Source organism: Pyxicephalus adspersus, chromosome 6 (genome assembly GCF_032062135.1).
Source record: "Pyxicephalus adspersus chromosome 6, UCB_Pads_2.0, whole genome shotgun sequence".
Lineage (NCBI taxonomy): Eukaryota > Metazoa > Chordata > Amphibia > Anura > Pyxicephalidae > Pyxicephalus > Pyxicephalus adspersus.
This window is the reverse complement of record NC_092863.1, coordinates 23,922,570-23,947,931: the sequence shown is the minus strand read 5'-3', so window position 1 is coordinate 23,947,931 and position 25,362 is coordinate 23,922,570. Positions and strand designations below refer to the sequence as shown.

At 38.5% G+C, this 25,362-nt stretch overlaps 1 protein-coding gene across 1 annotated transcript in view; it reads left to right on the top strand.

Annotated features, from left to right (window-relative positions):
- MEOX1 (mesenchyme homeobox 1) overlaps positions 1-10,238 on the top strand; it is a 37,821-nt gene extending 27,583 nt beyond the window's left edge. Inside the window, exons 2-3 of the mRNA XM_072413742.1 lie at positions 2,779-2,951; positions 9,471-10,238. Coding sequence (XP_072269843.1) covers positions 2,779-2,951; positions 9,471-9,593 — 296 coding nt within the window. The 3' untranslated portion in view covers positions 9,594-10,238. The remainder of the gene's footprint in view (positions 1-2,778; positions 2,952-9,470) is intronic.
- The last annotated feature ends 15,124 nt before the right edge of the window (positions 10,239-25,362 follow it).

Genomic DNA, 25,362 nt, shown 5'->3' with positions numbered 1-25,362 from the left:
TTTCTAACTTCCCAGAAAACTTTGGTGGAGTCAGTGATGAGCAAGGTGAAGGATTCCATCGATTTGAAGGTCATGGAAGGACGGTATCAGGGTAGATGGGATGTACATATGATGGCTGACTATTGTTGGAGTATCTGGCGGGATTGTCCTAACACTGAACACTCCAGGAAAAGCTAAAAGCGTAAATTTTTACCGCTTACCCGATTAATTTTCAAATGTTTTAGTGTAATAAAATGTCAGAGTAACAGTAAATCCTTTGTATGAACAAAAGAAATTTAAAAATAATATATTTTATATGTAAAATTTGTATGTTTTTAGACAAAAATTGACTGTACCCTGTATCGTAAAACTTGATGTGATAGCAAAAACTGGGGTAATTTCTAGATTCACGACCCAAAACTTAGTAAAAAACAAGTGTAAGATCTAACACAACAAAAAATGTGTTCCCCAGTGCAAGGTTTCTGGCATATACACGTGATACAGAGTTCATGAAGACAATTAACAACTTGTTGAAAATAGTTAATAGCTATACATTACAATTAATGGAAATGTACTGGGCTGGGCTTCTGATTTTAGAGTCTTGCGTTAGAAGACTCAGTAAGAAATTTCATCTCACTATGGTATTTACCCAATATTTTCACACTTCAAGTGCTGCAAAATTTACAATGAATGTCACTGATTTGGAATTTAGTAGCAAGATAGTTCATTAGTAGCAAGATAGATTAGTAGTAAATATTTACCAGAATATAAAATAAATAATCTGTTGCTGAAAAAAATATATTAGGGCAGACAATTTTGGATAATTTTTTGTTGCCATTTGTGGAGGTTGATTGGGTAAATAACCTTAAAGCATACCTATACTCACTAGATTGTAAGCTCTTCGGGGCAGGGTCCTCTCCTCCTGTATCACTGTCTGTATTAGTTTGTCATTTGCAATCCTTATTTAATGTACAGCGCTGCGTAACAATAATAATAATAATACTCAGAATTAACACTTTACATAAAAGGGTAGAGAACCCTTTTATGTAGGGTAAAAATTCTGTTTTTTTTTTTTCTTTTAGATGCAACACCCTTTTTTTTAAAAAAAAAAAGGTGCAGCACTGCCCCCTAATTAAATTGGGAGCGCTTATTGCAACCAAGCATTTAGTAGCTCTCCAAGAGTTTCTGGAAAACCTCTGTGTAAATATTTGCTAGTGTGTTTCCAAGCGTAACTTAGGATGACTGCCAATCTCATGCATGCGCAGTCATCCTAAGTTACCCGATCTCACGCCTGGGTCGGGTGATGTAGGATGAAGAAGCAAGAAGAGAAGATGAAGATGGCAGCGCCCAGAGCATCACCTCCGGGAGGAATGTCTGGACGGCGCGGGACCAGATGCTGGACACCCCTAGAGTGATTGGTCTGCCCTGTGGGATTAAAGGTAAGTGTGTTTTTGTTTTGTTTTTTTGAGTATAGTTCCTCTTTAAAACCAAGTTTTTATTTTTAATAAGGATTTATGTAGCACATTATTTCTCAAAGTTTTGTGGAACACTAGGGTTCTTCCAGATGTTGCTAGGGGTTTCTTTAGCAATGAGTAATTGCCTCTCAGGTCAGTTTAAGTGACACTAATGATATTTTTAGCATTCTGCCCAATGACCAGCAATGTAAGATGCATTCTTCCCACTGTTTGCCACACTAATATACTGTGAGCCATGGACATAGTAATTATAGCAGGCTTTCACTGAAGACCTGAAAGGTATTTCAAGGGTTCCCCCATTTTAAAAAAGGTTGAGAAAAGCTAATCAATTATCTTCCATGGTGCTGCCTAATATAAAATACAGTATAGGCACTTGCACAAACAGTGAGAAAGGTATAGATAATGTCTATTTAAACTTCTATTTAAGAAATAGTACATATCGGTGGAACAGTACATGAACAGCCAACATTTGTTTAAGCAGTGGAAAAGATACATCCAGTGCACAACCAAACAACTCACATGATTCAACGAAATATTACAAATGCTATGATAAATAGACCAAAAGGGAGCACATAAGATATGTTTATTAGTTTATAAAAGGGCCTAAAAACATTCTTTCATTTAAAACCCTTTCTCTGTATTTTATTATTTGGTGGCTACTTATTATAGAGAAGAGCCACAATACTTAAAACTTGCAACAAGGGAACAGGGAATTCCACAGGATTTTTTTCTTTACCTCATACCAGTTTGAGTTTGGAACAACTTCCCAAAATCCATTAGCCAGCAGAAAAATATTATTTCAGCTACAATCCCTTCACTTAGCATTTATATATAAAATAATTTCATTCTTAGCCTTGTATATATGTTTTTTCCTTCCTCACAACCATATTTTGTACACACATCATGTCCATTAGATCGGGTAGACATAGTTTGTGATGTCGTGTTTATTTATTATTGCTTACAGCATCATGGTGTATTATTGTTATTAATCACAGCCCTGCCACTTTACAAACCTATTTATCATATGGGCAACCAGGTAATACCAGTGAGTTTACTTACTAACTTACTAGCTTCATCTGCGAGGGGCAGCTTTTTAAATTACAATTTCACAATTGTTTCCAGTACCCTTAATTACTAGCAATATCAGTATTTTGATACAATGTAACAATCCATGTCAAGAAATACACACTTCTACTTAAAGTAAGTTCTTAGGAAGATACACAGGAGCGCTCAGAAAATTCCCATGAAGTGTCTTTGTAATGGTTGGTCTGGTGTAGGTTGTATTCTATAAATATTAAATGTATTTTTTTTTTCATTTCTGCAGAAAATGGAGATGCCACAAACAAGCCAGAAACAAGCAACAAAGCAAGAAAAGAAAGAACAGCTTTCACCAAAGAGCAACTTCGAGAGCTAGAGGCTGAATTTGCTCATCATAATTACCTTACCCGGCTAAGGCGATATGAGATTGCTGTTAATCTTGACCTCACTGAGAGACAGGTATGTTCAGTTTCTGGCAAACTGTTTTAAGAAATTAGAGACCACAGATGATATGAAAGTAAAAAATTTTATTAATTTATTAAATTTTATTATATTTTATTTAATTTTAAAAAAAAGTTTTATTGAGCAAGACAAGGCCAGAATGTTCTTGAAACAGAGCAAGGGCAGGTGTTTTACTACAAAAATTGGCATTGAATTAGATCAGTTTCCTAACTGACCCCAATCTCCCCTTTTGCAGTTTGTGATCTATCCTATCCTATGCCTACAGCAGCTTGAATATATTGTGAGGGGTTAAGCTCAGGATCGCCTTTGCTGGGGTCAAAGGACACTTGTCAGATTCATCCAATTCAGATCACACACTGAGGTAAAGGTGTTAAGCTGACTTGTAGTCAGGTTTTTTTAAAGGTTGCGGATAAAATAACAAAAATAGCAAAAGAAAACCTCGCCTGTCCGGCACTTACTATATATCCGACTTTCCTGTCTATCAGCTGGAGGGCTTCTCCCTGTCAGCTCCAAACAAAGCTTTCAGCAACCTTGTACTCAGGTTTGAGTTCATTCACACAGACCAACTTTCTGCGTCCCCAGGCAGAGAGAGACTGACTGAATTCCTGGCTCTGTTATAACCCCACCCTCAGTGCTGCTTCATTAATTACCTCGCAGGTGAGTTTTCCACCTGCTACTTCACATAGGAGAGGAATCTTGGGCAAATACTTCTACCACCAATCCTGCATTGGTGTCACATATCCCCCCCCCCCCCTTCTGCTCAGGCAAGTGGGACTGAGCAACTGAAACTAACAGACAGTACACCCGTGACAACGCATCTGCGTTTCCTTGCCACTTTCCTGGCCTGTGTTCCACTGTAAAATTGTAAGCCTGCAAGGCCAGAAACCATCTTGTCACTCTGCTATTTTTCTCTCGGCTCAAGTTCATCCACTTCAGAGGGGCATGATCAGTGACTAACTGAAACTTCCGACCAAACAAGTAATATTTGAGTGATTCTAAAGCCCACTTGATGGCCAAACACTCCTTCTCTACCACTGTGTAGTTCCTCTCATGCCTATTTAGTTTTCGACTCAAGTAAAGCACGGGATGCTCCTCTCCATTCATCGTCTGTGACAACACTGCCCCTATTCCTGTGTTAGAAGCATCTGTCTGTACCACAAATTCTTTTTTAAAGTCAGGGGTCATCAATACTGGTTGGGAACAAAAGGCCCGCTTTAGAATCTGAAACGCCTCCCCTGCTTCATCGTTTCCTTTTATCACCCCTGACCTGCTTCCCTTGGTGAGATCAGTTAAGGGAACTGCTATAGTTGCAAAATTGGGTATGAAGCGTCTATAACAGCCAGTAATCCCCAGGAATGCCTTCACTTGTTTCTTATTTACAGGCTGGGGCCAGTTCTGTATGGCTTCAATCTTGGCCACTTGGGGCTTGACTACACCTCTCCCAATAATGTAACCCAAGTACTTCGCTTCTTCTAGACCAATGCTGCATTTCTTGGGGTTGGCAGTCAACCCTGCTCTCCTCAAATCATCATTCACTGCCTGTACTTTGAGTAGGTGTGTCTCCCAGTCCGCACTATGTATTACTATGTCATCAAGATAAGCAGAAGCGTACTGTCTATGTGGCCTCAAAACTCTGTCCATTAGCCTCTGAAATGTAGCAGGAGCCCCATGCAGGCCAAAAGGCATAGTTACATACTGGAATAGGCCATCAGGTGTGGAAAATGCTGTCTTCTCTTTGGCAGCGTCCGTCAGGGGTAATTGCCAATACCCCTTTGTCAGGTCTAAGCTCGTAATGTAACGGGCTGTACCCAGTCGGTCTAGAAGTTTGTCCATCTGTGGCATAGGGTAGGCGTCAAACTTAGACACAGAATTCAACCTCCTAAAATCATTACAGAACCTTATGGTACCATCAGGCTTTGGAATTAATACAATAGGGCTTGGCCATTCACTATGAGACTCCTCAATTACTCCCAACTCCAGCATCTCTTTCACTTCTTTTGAGACTGCCTCTCGTCTGGCTTCAGGAATCTTATAGGGTTTGACATGGACCCTAACCCCAGGTTTAGTTATGATATCGTGTTTTATGAGTGGTGTCTGCCCTGGCTTTTCAGAAAAAAACCCTCTGTTCTGAGCGACCAGCTGTCTGGCTTCCTTTTTTTGGACATCGGACAGAGTTTCGGCTATTCTGACCTCAGGCATTGTTGCCCCAGCATTTATGGGTGGAGCATGTGCTGCTGCCAGGACTGGCAGGTCTTTCCAAAGTTTTAACAGATTTATATGGTAAATCTGTTCTGGCTTCCTTTTACCTGGTTGGTATACTTTATAGTTCACTTCACCCACTCTTTCCATAATTTCAAATGGGCCTTGCCATTTAGCCATAAATTTACTCTCCACGGTGGGGATGAGAACTAGTACTCGATCTCCTGGCGCAAATGTTCAGATCTTGGCCCCCCTATTTTAAATCATTTTCTGTACTCCTTGAGCCCATTCCATTTGTTCCTTAACAATTGGCATGACTGCTGAAATCCTGTCCTGCATTTGTGACACATGCTCTATTACACTTTTGTACGGTGTGGCCTGTGCTTCCCACGTTTCTTTAGCCACATCTAACAAACCACGTGGATGCCTACTGTATACAAGCTCAAAAGGTGAAAACCCTGTGGATGACTGTGGTACTTCCCTTATGGCAAACAGCAGATATGGGAGCAAAAAGTCCCAATTTTTTCCATCTTTATCTACCACCTTTCTCAACATTTGTTTCAGAGTCTTGTTAAATCTTTCGACCAAACCATCAGTTTTGGGGTGATAGACTGATGTACGTAGTTGGGCAACTTTAAAAAGCCTGCAAAGTTCCTTCATGACATTCGACATAAAGGGCGTCCCTTGATCTGTGAGTATTTCCTTCGGAATACCAACCCAACTAAACACATGGACCAGTTCTTTTGCGATGGTCTTTGATGAGGTATTGCGCAAAGGTATGGCCTCAGGGTAACGGGTAGCATAATCCATTATGACTAAAATATGCTGGTGACCCAGAGCTGACTTTATTGGGGGGCCAACCAAATCCATCCCGATGCGCTCAAAGGGTATTTCAATAATTGGCAAGGGCACCAAAGGGCTGCGGAAATGGGGCATAGGGGCTGTAATCTGACACGGAGGGCAGGATTCGCAATATGCTTTAATGTCTCCATGCATTCCAGGCCAGAAAAATCTTTCTAAAATTCTTTCAGTAGTTTTCTGGATCCCTAAATGCCCCCCCATAATGTGTTCATGTGCCAGATCCAGAACGGTTCTCCTGTAGGGCTTTGGAACCACTAACTGCTGTACCACCTCCTCTCCCTTCTTGTCTATCTGATACAACAAGCCTAGAAGCCGACTCCACAGGATTCCCATTTACCACTTTTATATTCTCTCTGGCTCGCGTAAGGGTAAGGTCCTTCATTTGTTCACTTTGGAAGTTGTCTTTCCTAACGTCTAGCACAGGCATACCCTGAAGTGTCACCCCTTCTGTCTCTGTCCCTGACGCAGACTCATCTAGGTCTCCGGCCATAACAGAGAATGGAAAAGGGATGGAGCTATCTGTCGATACCTCTACTACCTCCCCTAGTGGGGAATCTTCTAAGGGTTCTGGGCTTATATCTGATGCTGTAAATATCTGCGGTGCACCTCTTTTTGGTTCCAACTTGGACTCCCATAATTTCCAAAAATGTGGAAAATCTCCCCCAAGAATCATCTCCTGCATAATCCCACTTTATGAAGCACTGGCCCATAGGGAATTGTAATATAAGCAAGGGTTGTCTGGTATTCACATGTATCCCCATGCACACAAGTCACCGTGAATGTGTCTGATTCACTATCACTGCTTTCACAAGAGTTACTACACTCCCTGAGTCTAGCAGCGCAGTCACACTTTGATCATTCACTTTTAACTCACACAAATGTTTTTCCGCGCTGTCTGAACCTGCCGCAGTACATACCACTTGCGCAAACATAGACATGCGGTTTTTCATAAAGGCAACATCACATTGCATTGGTTCAGTAGTTATAGAACAGTTCACTGCAATGTGTCCCAACTCCTTACACCGAAAACATCTTATATGTCCTTTTTTTACTCCAAAATTATACACCTTGGGCTCTCCTGATCCCACAGTCTCAGTATCTTCGTCATTTAAAGTCTTAACATTTCTCCCAGCTCCCTTACACCCCAGAACAGTCCTACCAGGAACTACCGGAATCCGTGGGGATGAGGGCTGAGAGTTATTTAGAAGATCCTCAGCCGCAGAGTATCGCTCCATCAAATCCACCAGCTGGTATGCTGTCTTGGGGTCCCCATGACTCCCCCAGACTCCTTAGAGCTGGGGGTAGCGATCTCAGGAACTTGTCGAGGACCACCCGCTGCACTACGTCGGGGGCTGGAAACATCTCTGGTTGTAGCCACTTCCGAGTCAAATGGATGAGATCGAACATCTGCGAACGTGGGGGCTTATCCATTTTTTATGTCCACTGATGTACTCTCTAGGCTCTGACTGCTAGGATAACACCTAGCCGAGCCAGGATCTCAGACTTCAGTTTATCAAAGTCCTGCACAGCCTCAGGTTCCAGGTCAAAATAGGCTTTTTGCGCCTCACCTGCAAGAAATGGGGCGAGCAGTCCTGCCCACCGTGCCTTTGGCCAAGCCTCCCGCACTGGTGCCCTCTCAAAGGTAACCAGGTAAGCTTCCACATCATCTTCTGCTGTCAACTTTTGCAAAAAGTGACCCACATGGATAGTTGTCTGCTCTTTTCCTGGCTGTATCACTGGAAGACTTGCCACATGCTGCACCACTTCCTGCAAGACTTGACGTTCTCTACTCGTGGCCTTTATCAGGGTGGCGAGCTGTGCAGACAGCAAGGGGTTGGCCTCTTGCAGGGTTGCATTTGTGCTCTGTTGTACTCGGGTTGCCTCCTGCTGGGCTGCCGTAGACTGTATCAGGGCCTTTACCACTTCATCCATTTTCAGACTTTATTGTGCCGCCCGCATCCTCCACCACTTGTGAGGGGTTAAGCTCAGGATCGCCTTTGCTGGGGTCAAGGGACACTTGTCTGATTCATCCAATTCAGATCACACACTGAGGTAAAGGTGTTAAGCTGACTTGTAGTCAGGTTTATTTAAAGGTTGCGGATAAAATAACAAAAATAGCAAAAGAAAACCTCGCCTGTCCGGCACTTACTATACATCCGACTTTCCTGTCTATCAGCTGGAGGGCTTCTCCCTGTCAGCTCCAAACAAAGCTTTTCAGCAACCTTGTACTTAGGTTTGAGTTCATTCACACAGACCAACTTTCTGTGTCCCCAGGCAGAGAGAGACTGACTGAGTTCCTGGCTCTGTTATAACCCCACCCCCAGTGCTGCTTCATTAACCACCCGACTGTTAAACCCGAACTTGGTTCGGGTTTATCATATTTGCAAAAATCGATAAACCCGAACTTTTCTCACTGTTCAAATCGCCTCACTTACCTGGTCCCCGCTGGGATGATCTGTTCTGTTTCAGCGTCGATCGCTAAAAAAAAAGACTCACCTTCTCCCCGCAGCTCCTCCGGACACGTCTTCTGTCTTCATCCGGCGAGTGAAGTGACGATCTCCGGGGTTTCCCGGTGACGTCGCTGCATGCGTCGGTGCGGGCGGGAGGCGGGACGGGAAATTTAAAATCCTTTGCATTGAACTCAATACAAAAAAGCTGTATTGAGTCCCAATACAAAGAAATCCTTATATAATATATAAATAATTGTATGTTCGGACATATTTCTGTAAGTTACAGGTCTACAATTAAAAAAAAAAGATTTCATAAAAACAGTGTACCACTTTTGGTACAGAAATCTAGACATCAGTGTAACGCCCAGGTGGTTAATTACCTCGCAGGTCAGTTTTCCACGTGCTACTTCACATAGGAGAGGAATCTTGGGCAAATATACCTCCCTTCTATCACCAATCTTGCATTGGTGTCACAATATCTACAAGAAGTGGTTTAGTAAAGTGTATGCTAAAAAGCCATTTTTTGGTTGTCAAATGTTTTCAGGGTAGCCTTCATTTAACCTTGGTCTTCCCTAAATTAAATACATTTAACTTTTATTTACAGGAAAATCAAAGGTCATACATTAATGAAAAAATAAACATCAGTGGCCAAACATCCTATGAACTTAGAACAGGATGATATAGCAAACGATGCTATATGCTTACCTATTTTTTCAACCTAATCTTAGAGGAGGCCAAATGGGCCAAAGCAATAGGCGCATGTTAGATAACTCTGTTTTTGTAAGACCCTTTTCTGCAAATGTCACTAAATTTAGGGTTCACCTACAGTTTCCACCAATTTTCTTGACCAGTTAGGTAATTTAGAAAATATAAAGTAAGAAATATATGAATCTTGGCTAATTTAATCCAAAACATGTGTTACCAATTTAATATTATTCCATAAGCATGTAAAAAGAATAACTTTTTTTCTTACCTTTTCCTACCTTTTTTTATATTCTGCTTACAGGTTAAAGTTTGGTTTCAGAACCGAAGAATGAAATGGAAGCGCGTAAAAGGTGGACAACCGGTATCACCAAATGAGCAAGATGCAGATGATTTGGACTCCACAGCATCCCCCAGCTCTGAATAACTTATGCTTGACTGTGGTTTGCGAACTTCCTTGTCTTTTTCAAAATTTCTATTTTTGATCCTCATTAATAACATCCACAGTGTAAAAAAAAAACTTTGAGGAAAAAAAAGAAAACAGCCACATTCCCTCCAATGCATTGAAGATCGTTTTAACTCATATGTTGATATACAACATGTTGTTTTACACCATGTTGTTATGGAATGCTAATTGAACTCTCATGAACATTTTTTCAGGGGATTTATTTTCATAATTTAGCATTTACAACATGAACTCAAGATGGCTGATTTCATATCATGGACTTTTTTGAACTAGATGTAAGATTAGTTCATGAAATATTAGTGATGCAGAGATCATTCAACTCAAAGTGTTCTGAAGATTTTTTTTTAAAGCATACTCATCTCATATGTTTGACTGTGTACATGATCAATAGGTGAAGATGTAAGCATTCTTTTAAATTTTAAAAACTTTTTTCTTGTTTTTTTTATTCTTGCCTTCCTGCCATTAGTTCCTCAGACTTACAATTCATTGTCTAAAGTTGACTAATTTTTATAAGAAAAACTTTTTTAAGGTATTGAATTGCGGGAATTACTGTGTAAAATGTATTTTTTAATACAGGTTTTATTATAATAAAATGTTGTTTTGAAAGTGTTTGTATTCAATAAGTCTGTGTTCTAAAAAATATTAACTCCACTAGCGTTCTAATTCTGTTCGTATTTCCATGCAAAAAGCGTTACATTTTTTTGCATGAAAATTAATTTTACATTGTAGGCCTGTAATTCTTAGGCATAACTCACTCACACAATAAATAAATTTATTACATTTAATAATAAACAGAAAAAAACAGAAAAGTCTGTAAAAAAGCAAATTAAAAAAATAGTTAAACATGTAATATAACTGTACAGTAGCATGTATATTTTATATATATATATATATATATATATATATATATGTTATATAAAGATTTCTTTTTATTGGACTTGAATTGACTTGATTGAATCCAATACAAAATTATTTGAATTTCCCACCGCTCCTCGCGCCCGCACCGATGAAACCCAGAAGATCGTCTCTGCACACGCCGGGAGAAGATCGAAGAAAAAATACGTGTGCAGAGGAGCTGCAGGGACCAGCAGGACGCCGAGAGACGACAACGAAACAGGGTAAGTGGGGTTCTTTGTTTTAAGTGACCCCTAGTGTGACTCGTCCTCCATCGATGCCCAGCATCTGCTTCCTCTGATGATGCCCGGCCGGCATCTGCGTCCCAGGTGTGTGAACGTTGGGGACATGAGGCAAGGGGACGCAGATGCTGGCTGGGCAGGGCCATGCGAGCATGCGACCATAGGGCAGTACTGTGCGGCTGGAAGGCAGGAAATTTTAAATATAAATATTTTTTAATGTACCGCTTTGACATTTAAAAGTACTTTTTATTGAGACCGTCACAGAGGTTAAAGTCTTTTAAACATGGCAGGAATCTAAGTAGCAGTCTACCAAAGTAGTACTTTTCCCACAAATTCAGTTAAACATAATTTATCCCGTGGAAACCAAGCCACTAGCACTAAATATAACCAAAATCAGTTTCAGAATAATGTCATCAGAACAAGAAGCACATGAATAAAGTTGAGTTGTCACCATTTAAGTAATTTTGTGCAATATTTTGAATACATTGGTGGTTAATTAAACTTAAACAAGACACTGCAGAATCTTTCAGTTTATACACGTCAAGGGATGAGTTATCCAGAGCCAGAATAATCCTAGTTCAAAACCAAAATACTTTCAAGCCAAACTTCAGGTAAGTGTTAAAAGGTACCATGAAGAAGCTGATTTGCTAACTTTTCTTGGGGTTTTGGAGTTCTCTGAAACTACCTCCAGCATCAGTCAGGTTCTGATGTGAATTTGCTGGACCAGCCAGTCCTTGCTTACAATCTGGAGCACTTTTAGACATTTTCTCTTACAGTGAAATATTGAGTTCAAATATTTTTGTGATCTTTTTAAATCCCTTGCTAGACACATGGACACCCACAACCTTCCTTCTGTGAGACCTTTTAATCTTGGCATAAAATTGACACATATCATAAGCAACGAGAACACCAACCACTTATTATCAAAGGTTTAAATAGAACCAGTCCTGCCAACTTTTTTCCGCCCTAAAGATGTTACTATTATAGACACCTAATGTGGAACACCTGATCATCATATGGATTTAAAATTGTAAATGTAAGAGTGTATTGATTTTTTTTTCAACATGACAAATAAGAACTTTTAGTATTTAGATTATGAAATTGAATATACCATGTCAATTTGTGTGTCATTGGTTTAAGTATATCACCTAGATCTAATTATTCTTGATTGGCTTGATAAAAATAATATCAGTTTATGTTAATGTTAGACAATTATTGTTTCTACCTACATTATTTTTTTTTAACTCATGTATTATTTTGTATATGTAATGCCAAATTCAAGAGATATCTGCCATCATCCATCCCCCATATCTCCTGGGAAAGCAATTAAATGGCCTAGATAGGACCATGAGTAGTTGTATTGCTGCAGAATTACAGCTCTCTATTAAGAATACAGGTTTGATGTGACCTAGAAATAATGGCTTGGCCAGGCACTCCATCCCATTTCCAGGTCGCAAATTGGTAATGGCTCTGAAGCACCTGGCTATTGATAAAATGGCACCTGTCTTTGAATCAGGGGAATTGCAGCCTGAGACCAGGTGGCTCATGTGGACAAACTATGTACAGCCTGTATGCTGGGAGAGCCTAAAAGGTCTCCCAAAGTTAGGTCAGTGGAACCCACAGAGAGTGCCAGAACACTAAAGTTTGTGCTTTTGTTGTCATGCTCTGAATGACACTGATCCCCTGCGAAAAAATCCTGGTATTTTGATCTGAGTTGACGTTTTTCATGAATAAAAATAGGCAAAGAGCCCTAAATATTTGTGTTTGAGTGTTTGAAGCTAATCTCCCCCGATATATAAAGATACTTAAAATGTAGCAAAAATGGCATTGTATAGATACAGATAGATAAACAGCCATTTTTGTTTCACGTTTGTTTCCTGCTTTGCACAATGCATCAAGGCAAGCACAGGGTGGGACGGGACATGATTGCTGGGTATCCTTGAAACCAAAACTAAGCTGTGCATGGATTGCTCAACTTTTTTGACAGATTCCCAGAGTGATCACGCAGTTAGAAGGTGTTAATGCAAAAGGGACATTGGCTGTCCCTTTCTGAAATAATGAGCCATCTGATCCAACTTTACTTCTCACTTAACTACTACTTTTTTTGCCAGTTTTTCAGTTTAGTTCCTCCTTAACTGTACTATTTCAGTACAGTATAATTTGTTTCTGTTTCCTAAAAGCCATTACTACATTCAGAGGAGGTTTTAATTCATGCTTTTATTATAGGTGATGGCAGACAGAAATAATGGAGTAGTTAAAAATGTTTAACGTCCATAGTTGGAAAGGTCTTGGAGAGTTTGATAAAGAACCACATAGAGGAATTTCTGCTGGAAAATAATATTATAATATTAAGTCAGCATGGCTTCAAGAAAGACGGATGTTGTCAATCAAATTTACTCTCTTTTTATGAGGAAGTAAGTAAACAGGTAGACAGTGGAATAGCAGTTGATATAATGTACTTGGACTTTGCTAAAGCGTTTGACACTGTACCCCACAGATGGTTGTTATGCAAGTTAGAGTCAATAGGTTTAGAAAAGTCAATCTGTAAATGGATAGAGAACTGGCTTAAAGATCCCATCCAGAGAGTTGTAATTAATGATTCATGCTCTGAATGAGGTTATCATGGTCCGAGGTTATTAGTGGTGTACCCCAGGGTTCAGTGTTGGGACCTTTACTGTTTAACAACACTAAACTATGTAATGGATTTAAATCCATACAGGATGTCTATAATCTACAAGCAGACCTGGATGTACTGTTTGATTGGGCAGCAAAGTGGCAAATGACATTTAATATTGATAAATTATGCACTTGGGACTAACAACATGCATGCTTCAAACTGTCTGGGGGGAATACATTTGGGGGAGTCAGAAATGGAAAGGAATCTGGGGGTTCTGGTATATTATAGACTTAATAACAGCATGCAATGCCAAGCTGCAATATCTAAAGCTAGTAAAGTACTTTCTTGTATTAAAAGAGGAATAGACTGCAGAGATGGAGACATTATCCTGCCCCTGTACAAAGCATTGGTCAGACCACATCTTGAATATGCAGTCCAGTTTTGGGCACCAGTTCACAAAAAGGACATTGTTGAATTGGAGGGAGTGCAGAGAAGGGAAACTAAATAATAAAATGAATGGAAGAGCTCAGCTATGAGGACAGATTAGCTGAACTGAATCTTTTCTCCCTTGAGAAGAGACGTTTAAGGGGGGATATGATCACCCTGAATAAATATATAAAGGTCCATATAGAGAACTCTCTTCCCCATTATTCACTTTGAGATCATTACAAAGAACAAGAGGGCACTCTTTGCGTCTGGAGGAAAAGCAGTTTAAGCCCGGGATAAGGAAGGGATTCTTCACTGTAAGGTCTGAATATGTGGAATCAGCTCCCTCAGCAACTACTATAGATTGCTTTAAGAAAAAGCTTTATGTTTTTCTAGAAGCACAGAATATAACTGGATATTAGGGCTTTAAAGTAAAAAATAACAGTGACTGTTGATCCAGGGAACATCCGATTGCCTCATGGAATCAGGAAGGAATTTTTTTCCCCTGTTGAAGCAAACTGTAGCAACTGTTTTTTTTTGCCTTCCTCTGGACCAACTATGTCTTATAGGGTTTTATATCTGGGATATATTATTTCCCTAGTGGTTGAACTTGATGGACTTATGTCTTTTTTCAACCTAACCTACTATGTAACTTTGTTTTTATTTTTGTAAAATGGAAAATTTAATTTATTGTTCTTCCTTTGGCCAGGTATTTATATGTTTGAGAATCATTGTGGCCTGCCGAAGAATCCTTTTTAGGCTTGCATCACTAAAACACCTATGTTCATAGGTTCTCTTATAAAGTTATTACCTAATATTAATGCTTCTTTGTAACATGAACTTCTGCTTCATGATTATCTTATAATGCCAAACTCAAAGCTCCTTTTATTTTATTATCAGTTCTGTGAAATTTGTGCTGAGAACAAAACCAGATGTACAAGGAATACAGCTGAATCTGGTGTTATGACTATTTTTTAATACATTTAGATAAAAAAGTGATACAGAGGTAACGTTACATTTGTACTTACATGTTATTATTTAAGCAAATAAAATTTTTTTATACTATTCAAAATAAATATGCAGAATTACCTTATATAATCTCTGAAGTATGTATTTGCTCATAGCAACAGGTTTGCAGCAGGTCATTGAGACCGCACACGGTTAGTTTTCAACAAAGCAAAGTTCAGGCTCCTACCTAGGTTCTTTGTTGTAGCACATGGATTCCAGTGGACACAACTTAAAAATGCCAAAATAAAAATTAGCCTGGCTGGACCACTAACTACCTCTTTGGTAAGTAACTAATTGTGAAGGTAAGAAAAGCAGGGTTTTTCGCACAAAAAAGAAAACTGTATTTGGTGTACAATTTATCATAAGGATATAAATGTACTACATAAACATAATAAATTGCATTTAACATGTGCCACATTATCTTCTTGTGGAGCAAAATATACAGATTAGGCTTCAAAAAGTGACAAAACACAGCGTATAATGAAATAGGTTTGACAGTTTTGAGGTTGGACCACAATATTTTCTTGGGGTCCACCAAATGTCAAATTGGCCCTAGGGGGCACTAGACATGCTTCATCTCAACACAACATAAACATTATATTGCCAAAAAATTATATAACCATTGGATCATGTTGATGGTTGTACCCGACGCGTTTCACCCTAATAGGCTTCCTCAGGGGTAATAGTTTGGCAACATGTGTTTGGCACTTGTAGTATTTGTATCTAAATCAATAAAAATATGGTTATTAATTAATGTACTATTGATGCATGTCCTGTACATTACTATTGACTATTTTCAAAATAATATGGTATATATCTGTATATAGATGGGTTATAGACAGACCCATCTGTACCTTAAAGAGTAATAAATTGTTTTTGTAAAGCTGCGTACACACTTCCAATTTTTGTCGTTGGAAAGGATCTTTCACGATCCTTTCCAACGACAAGGGAGTGCACGATGCATGAACGGTGCTGTACATACAGCACCGTTCATGCTCTATGGAGAGGGGAGGGGGAGAGCGACGGAGCGGCACCCTGCTGCGAGCTCTCCCCTTCCCTTTCATTAGGATCGGCTGTCGTCCATCGTCCGTGGATCCGGCAGGTCGGTCGTCCGGACGATGGACGACACCGACTGTACACACGCCAGATTTTCGCCCGATAATTGGCCGATGCCGATTATCGGGCGATAAAAATCTGACGTGTGTACGTAGCTTAAGTCCTAAAACTTATTAGGAATAGTTTCTGGAACAATATAGTGTTAGATATTACCTTAATATCAAGATACTGGCAAACTCCAGGTGTCCAGATTATTAGTTGTATAGTCAGAGTGTTGGCAGATGCCAGGTAAACAAAGTCCCGATTGTAACTGATGGTTGGCGTGCAGGGAAGAAGGGAGATCAAGAGAACGCCGCTCCATTTAAAGGACGGCGTTCCCAGAACCTCCCCCATAGCGCAAGTGAATGTAGCCGGCTTCCGTGGAATCCCCAGAAGCCGGCTGGACAATATGGAGCCCAAGGGCCAGCACGTTGCGCCGCCCCTCTCGCCCACGTCATCCAACAGAGAGGAGGAGGGCAGACCCGTGACCCATCCAGGCTCAGCGTTGCAGCCTGTCAGAGATCGGAGCAGCGCAGCATCCCCATCTAACAAGACGAGGATGTGCGGGGAGGCAGGACTGCACATGAAAGTTAGGTGTGGGGCACAGCTGAGGGGCACCAATATGATAATGAGTGCCCCCGTCCCCGCAAGTCAGGTGGGAGAGGGGGGCCTCCACCCCCTGCCAGAAACAAAGGAATATGGATAACCGGAAAATGCCCAAATAATGACAATATGAATGTAAATGAACCAAGATTATTAACCAAGTTATACATACAATTTGGAAAGCATATATTATAACAGCAGTATATATCTGTAACAACAATAGATAAACGACTTTACACAGTATGTGTAAATACTCTAGTTTTACATTTATAAAAAGTGCCCCAAAAAGTTTATATACATGATTGTAACATATGTGGTTAGGATCTATATGTGCGTTTCGGACAAATATGTACATAATCAATTCGAAAAAGGATTTTTAGTGGGTTTACTTTCCTTTTATATCATAGTAAAGGGTCATCACAGAAACGATTTAAAACTAAAAGTGTCATTTAGGCCAGGAAAATAATTGGAGGAAAATCTATTTAGTTTCTGATTGTAGAAGTTTTTTTTTATCAAAATCACTTCCCCGGGGGCTAGATGGTACTTGCTCCAGGACAGCAAAGGTGATGCAGTGTGTATCAAATTGATATAACGATCCAACATGATAACTGACAGGGGTTTCACTGAAAGGTGTTCATATATCCCTTTACACAATGGTCTTTTGGTTTTCCCTATGTAAAACCTTCCGCAGGAACAGGCGATTAAATAGATGATACCAGACGATTGACAATTCACGTGATTTTTGTGTATAGTGCCATTGAGTAATTTGAGTGCTTGGTTCTCTAGGATCCAGTCGCACTGGTTACAAGAGCCTCACTTGAAGGTTCCAAAGATCTTAGTGTGTTCTATATTGGTAGATTATGCAATGAAATGGCTTGTAAAAAGTGAGTCTCGTATCGAATTGGATCTCCTATAGGTGATGCATGGTTTTTCATCTATGATGGTGCTAATGGTGGGGTCAGCAGTATGGATGTTCCAGTGTCCTTTAATTAGTTGATATACGCGCTGGTGGTGTTCATTGAATAATGGGTAATTTGGGTTGAGTCTGTATTGATGTGGGTTTGGAAATAAATTCCTTTGTATTTAATTTAGAGACTTTTGATAGGTCCTTTTCAGAAGTATTTTACTATAGCCTCTAGCAATCAATCTCTGTGTTAGGGCTTTTGCTGCAATTTTGAAGTCTGCATTAGTTGTACAGTTTCTCCTTAGTCTTAACATTTGGCTATATGGGATACTGTTGAAGAGGGATTTAGGGTGGGCACTTTCAGCGTGGAGAATAGTATTCACAGTTGTTTCTTTAAAGTAAAGTGTAGTAGTGATGTGATCGTCCGGTGAAATGTTTATGAAAATATCCAAGAATGCTATCTTGCAGGAATCAATGTTCCAAGTGAATTTGAGGTTGTAGTTATTAGATAGAAGTGACTGCAACATCTTCTTTAGGATGTCTTTTGGGCCAGTCCATTTGATTAAGATATCATCAATATAGCGACGCCATAAATATATGTACTGAAGATAAGGGGAAAATTCCGGATTGAAAAAAAGGTGTTTCTCCCAGTGTCCCAGATATAAATTTGCATATGATGGGGCACATTTCGTCCCCATTGCAACACCTTGCGATTGTAAATAAATCTGATCATCAAATGTGAAAACATTGCGAGTAAGAATATATTCTAATAATGTTATAATAAAAGGGTTGTATGGTTCTAAAGAAGTATCTTCAATATGGAGATAATCTGATATTGATTGCAGACCCAAAGAATGGGGTATGCTGCTATATAGCGCTTCTACGTCCACCGTGGTTAGAAAAGTATTTGGGGGAACTGTCAAATCTTGTAAAATTTGTAATAATTGATTTGTGTCCCTAAGATATGATGGTAATTCAGTAACATAGGGTCCTAAATAGGTGTCAATAAGATCACTTGCTCTTGAGGTTATAGAATTTATACCGGCCACAATTGGGGGTCCTGGTGGTAAAGTTGGGTAAACCAAGATGTTTTATCCATAAGAATTCCTTAGTAGGTGTATCGATGATGCCTGATCTATATGCTTCTGTAATATTCGAATGTTATTCATCATGGTAAATCTTTATATCTGATTTATTGGTGGTCTGGTACCATTCTGCATTACATAGAATGTTTAGGCACATACGGACATATTGATGATTGTCCATTATGACTATATTGCCGCCTTTATCGGCTGCCTTTATCGGCCGGTTCAATAGTAATCGATTTATTATTGTGTAGATTTTTTAGGACTTTTTGTTGTAATCTCGAGATATTTGAGGGTGGGTGTAGAAAACTAGGGTCAAATTCCAAAATTTCCTGTCACAACGTTGACAAAGGTTTGAACGTGAGTATTGTATGTAAGGGGGGGAAAAAAAAGTTGGTTTCTTCCGTTTGATGGGTATAGTGGGAGCTTTTAAGGTTTCGGTCAGTGTAGAGGTTGAAATAGGGAGATCATGGTCAGAGTACTTAGTTACGTTCAATTCTTACGTTCAATTTTGCTGTTTGGCTTATTTACGTGTACTTAAGTACAATTCGTGCCGAATTTTTAAGGTCCTAAAGTCATCGATTTTAAAATCTTTGGCCCTAATTTATCGATAAAAAATGCGCGTATGCTCAACGCGCGTTTTTACGCGCCGGATGGTAAAGTCTAGTACCGTGAGTCGGACCCGAGTTCTGGTGAACTTGCCTGCTGGTTTCCCCGCAAACATTGCGAATACGCCAATTAAGGCTATTAATTTTCAGCTGCGCAATTCAGGAGATGTTAACCTCAATGATGAGGTGATAGCAATTGATTAGCGCACCCCTGCTCGCTGTTCTGTGTTCTCCAGTCCATTTTACAGGTCAGTTTAAATCTTTAATGCTTTTTTTTTTTTTTTTAAGTGTTACTTTTTTATGTTACATTCTACTCCATCACAAACTTGCTTCATTTATAGTTACATTTGTTGCACTTCTTGTTACTTTTTCTTTTGGTTGCAACACTGCAAACTCATTTTTGTCAAGCTGGATATACACTAAGTGGCACTTTCAAACATGTCATCACACAATAGTATAAGTGTAAAAAAATATGTGAACAAATATTTGTGACCTCATAAAAATTTCGTTCCAGTTTGACTTTAGAGAAATTAAATATTTTAGTAAAGGATTATAGGCAAACATGTTATAATACATGTATTAAGGAACATTTAGTGATTTCACTTGTGCATACACTATGCAATACATATGCATTTTAACTAGTTGTATTTTAACTGGACTGGTTTGTGTGTGTGTGTGTGTGTGTGTGTGTGTATGTATGCGTGTGTGTGTGTGGAGGGGTAAGTAAGTTTGCATGGATGGAATGCATTAATGTGATTTTTTGTAATCCTCATGATTGTTAGCTTCATCTGTTGCTGCAATGTTTTTGTGCCTTTTGTGGTTTGTAATGCCAGTTTCTGTAGTTTAGCAATTCTTCAGCAATGTGTTGTCATTTTTTCCACAAGTATTGAGTTCAAATGTGTGCATGGTTTCCACACCAAACTCCTACCTAACCCCCTCGTTGCCTTTGTCACATATTGGTATTTTATTTCTTTTTTTTGTTTGTTTGTTTTTTTTTATAGCGTGACATTTGCATTCATGTTGATTTGTCCCCACACAACTCCTGTGTTCATTTGTAGTTGTGTTATAGGTTTGTTGTCATTGTGCTGTGCTGCCTGATCTTAGCCCTATTGTATACAAACACACTTCCACTTGCTGTCCAAACTAGTTTTCAATTAGTTTTCCAGATGAGTTGCTTACTCATTCTAACACACCTGATGGTGATGGAAAGAGGTCCAGGTTGCCAAGCACAACATCAAAGCACATTGATTGCCAAGCTCACAGGCAGGGTCTCGCACTCCTAGAAATGAACAGATCTTGTGTTGTTGCTTAACTTAATGCTCATAAATACTGGAGTGTATGCATTATTTACGTGTTTACACAAAACAAATAGTATTAGTATATCAAAGTTCCAAGGCCAAATCCACTTTGTGCCAAACATTTTCTTGCTTTTCCATCCCTTCAGGGTGTTTTTGCAGATTTGCATGGCATTTTAGATGTTGGCCCACTGTATATAATTGACTTACTCCCCTCAGCTTGGTAGTGGAAGCACATAAAGGTGGATTCCTTCTTTTAACCAGAAGCAATATCCTTCATGAATGTTGCTTGTAGCCAAGCCCATGATATCTGAAATCATAGGAAGAAATAGGCAATCTTTTCAATGTGAAGCAATAGGGTCCAAAAACCCCTGAAGTTTGGCGCACAACTATGCGCATCAAACAAATAAGACAATTGTGCTGTTTTTAGCTTTACAAATAATTCAGAAGAAGGACAGCTTAAAAACAATCACAATTGTCTTTTTAAACTGTGTGTCCTGGGAGATTGGAAAGGAGATCACATAACAAACCCCCACAAAACAAACAACAACATTTTACAAACAACTGTATTCAAAAGAAACATTTGCTAAAAGTTCACAATAAAATATAAAAACACATCAAAACCCCAAAAAACAAAAAACACATCAACAAAATGGGCCAACAAATATTGCATTCAAAAAATACTTACCAAACCAATCAAATTTTGCAATCAAACATGGCCACAAACACAATAACATAGCATTAACATTGACTTCAAAATTGCAAAATGGACATTAAAACATTCAAAGTAAAAAAAAAATAAAAAAGAAGCTACTGTGCTAAATGGTAAGCAAAGTATCAAATGCAGCAACATAGAATAATAAGGATAACACACAAAACAACAGCCCCTTCAAGAAAAGAAAAAGACAAAAAAAAAACAAGTTAAACCACACCCTTATATATGCTCAAATTTATGCACATAGTTATGCGCACAGATGATAGCAATTCACTTGCAATTAGCACTTGCGCAGTCTGTCGAAATTGGCTGTTTGTTTTTTTTTTTGCAATTGGACATTTCATTATCATTGATCCTTTAGATTTGTACACCAGTAAACAGATATTCAAATAATTAAAAAAATAAAATAAAGTTAGGGAGGATTTCATGTTAAAAGTATTTTCTATATGTATATATATATATATATATATATATATATATTTTAAATAATTTTTTATTATTATTATTATTATAATAACTATAGTAACTCCACATCAAAGTTAGGTGTAGGGCAAAGATGAGTCAATGGGCCTAATTTATCAATGAAATCCGCGCTCGCTGGTCGCGCGTACTTTCACGCCGTTATATCGAGCCGGTTTACTGCGGGCTGGAGTTATGCGCTCGTTCATTCGCATCTCACTGCTTGCCTTCATAACAAAATGGGCAATAGGGGTCGCGCATCCGCCAATGGGAGACGTACCATATACAGTATCAGATGAGGGTTGCAGGGGAAAACAATTGCAAACACAGTGCTGAGATTTGGCAGTTTGGGAGACGTACCTGTAGAAATAGAGATAAATGAACATTAGTTGCAGGCAGATGAAGATGGTGAATTCCTCCATTCAGCAGTGATGTTAGTAGAGGATGATGATGATGATGATGGAGTTCCCTGGATTAATTCCCATTGCACTTATAATTTGGGCACTTGAGATTTGGGCACGTGACCAGGGTCCCAACGTGACCTTGCCTGTTGTTTAAATGGAAGTGCATTTAAATGGAAGTGCATTGGGTTCTGATTATGGATGGACTTTTCAGTCAGATTATGGATGGACTTTTCAGTCAGATTATGGATGGACTTTTCAGTCATTATGAAGTAGAAAAAAATATAGAGTGGTACTGTAAATATTGTATGCCACAAGCACACACTGCTATGAGAAAATTTTAAGCAATGTTGTAGGAAAAATGTGGGTCCTTTTTTTTTTTTTTTGCTATGTTTTTTCACAGCTCACATCTGCTGCTTTAGCTGTGCAGCCTGAGTTGTAATTTCTTGGCATCCACAGCACATACTCTGAGGTTGTGGTGAAGGGAGATTTAGATGATTAGTCCCTGGCTACATCCTGCGCTGCCATTGGCTGCTGGGAAAATCAATCAATAGATTCTAAATTTAATGTGGTTAGTTAGAGAACCAAGATAACTGTAATGAGAAGATCATTTAGATCCAGAAGACAGATTACCTAACATTTCAAGATCAACTCAATTTCTTCTGTAATAATACCCACTTGCCACAGAACAGTTCCCTGCCTATATGTAAAGCTACCAAAGGGATAGTTATATATTGTAAAACAAACTGAAAGGCCTTGCAGACTGTTCATTTATTATGACTGCTAAACATTCGGACAAGGGAAATCTTTATGTCTTTGTAGTGCAGCATTTAATTTTAAAGTAGCAACCATGCATAGCTTGAATTTCAAACAAATACATAGAGAAGTGCCAAACCACTTCATAAATGTCTACAAATCCTTGCTGCTAAACAGATATGCCTTGATAGCTAGGCATATTATACAAAAAGCTTTCAGTGTGAACCCTGCCTGTACTAGCTTTAGAATCTATACATTTGAGCTCTAATAAATAATAAATATAAAAATTGGGAGCTCTTCTAGCCACCAAAATAGGTTGGATGTATTTCTAGTTGTTGGTCAATAAATTGTTTACTCTTTTGAAGTGGTTTAGTGCTGTGTATCTTTGTGCAGTTGTCTAGCCAGGGACCCTAAGTTGGGGTGACCATGATGTAAGTACACTCACTGGAGCCATTGTGCTGTGAAGATTGTATATGCTATTTTTAAGATTTGAGGATTGCATATAATGTTCCAACACCTAACATTTCTGTGTCTTCTTAACTACTGTAAAAAAAAAATATTCGATGGAACTAGGAAATGATCACTTTACCCCACCATATTTAAAAACAATGACATTTCTATCAAAAGTGTGTAAAAAAATTAATCATAAGCACTGCACTTTTCCAATGACCACAATAAAAACATTTTATTGGCATTTGTATACCCTAATACCATTGACAATATGACCTTGTAAAGAAAAATTACCTTTCCCCCCAAAAAAAAAAAAATTATCATTCATTATAAAAAAGCAGTCTGCCAACAATCTGCGCCTTTACTGACCATCCATACCACTTTATTTCTCTTTTTAAAAGCAGAATCACTGAAATCATTTTAAGGTCTCCAAGAGCCTTTGATAAAAAAAAAGTAATATTCCAGCTGATATATGTGTGATGTTTAAGTTGTAAATAAATAATATAAAAAAAATGTGGTGTATCCAGTATTTTTTTTTTTTTTTTGGAGGGGGAAGCATGGATCAGTGTAAAGCTTCCTTACATTGGTGGCATGTACACAAAATGCACAATGAATGAGATTCATTAATGTGTCTTCCTGCAAATGTAAAAAAAAGTCCCAGTCCCCTTGTGTGTGCATGTGTAGGATTGAACTTTTTTTACATTTTGGAAAGCCCCTGATGACGCATGCCTGGACTTGGGTATTCGCAATAGGAAAAAAAAGTTAAAAAACATTTATTTTTAAATATTTAAAATGGATAGCCACTCTTTTATAAAATGTGAAAATGTCATGATAGGTCACTTTAAATGCCAAAATGGCCTGATAAGGATACTGTCATCTAATTTAACAGATTACTTTTATGAAAAGTATAAAACATTTACAGTAGGTATTTTATTTGAACAATAAAGAAAACTATAGCTAGGAAAATCGAACAGTAAAATAATTTTCACAGTTAGTGTATTTATTGTTATATCTTTAGGTCAAAAGCTTTAAAAAAGCTATATGGCAAGTGTATTCACAAATCGGGCATTTTCTCAATATTCCCTTCCAATAACTTCTCATATCTCTGTATTTATAAAACAGTAAATCTGAGGATCAGCAGCAGACTGCTGGGAGCTCAGTGGCTTCCCAAAGCTTGAAGAGAAAGGAGCCCCAGAGACAACCGCCTATCAGCAAGCGGTCAAATTTTGTTTATGCAAAAGGACTTTTGTTGTTTTTCACAATTAGAGATTCAAATCAGAGGAACCTAAGAATTCCCCATATCCCAAAGTAAGTTGCCATGTCTTGTGTGTAATTAAACATTGATTGAGAGTAAAACAGATGATGGTGTATTGTGTCATTTTTTACTTTTAATATTATTACTGTTTTCAATTGTAATTGCATATAAATGTTTGTAGTAATAACCTTAATGTATGCCTTGCAAATATTTATTGTTGTGTTTACCATGTTGTATATCAGTTAAGTCTCTACTCTTCTTAGAGAAGGCCAAACAGCAAAATGCATCGGGATAAAATAAAGAGACAGCTAGATATCCTTCAAATTTACAGCAATCCTCCAGATAACACTTGCATTCCTGACAATTTGTGTTTTCCTTTATACAAGTCTTTTACCAGTAACCTATGTTAAACCTATTAGGTTGACTGCACATACTTTGGGTAAACTATTTCAGTTGCCAAAAAGCTGTTCTTTTCTCAACTGTTTCACTCACTCCGTGTATTTCACAATTCAGAAAACTAAGTGTTAACCCTTAGTATAAAATATCAAAAAAACATATTTGTGAAGGAAAGAAAAGCAGAGTTTTTGCACAAAAAAGAAAACTGTATTTGGTGTACAATTTATCATAAAGAAATAAATGTACTACATAAACATAATAAATTGCATTTAACATATGCCATAATATTTTCATGTGGCACAAAATATATAGATTAGGCTTCAAAAAGTCACAAAATACAACGTATAATGAAATAAGTTTGACAGTTTTGATGTTGGACCACAATATTATCTTGGGGTCCACCAAATGTCAAATTGGCCCTAGGGGGTGCTAGACATGCTTCATCTCAACACAACATATACATTATATTGCCATACAATTATATAACCATTGGATCATGTTGATGGTTGTACCCGATGCGT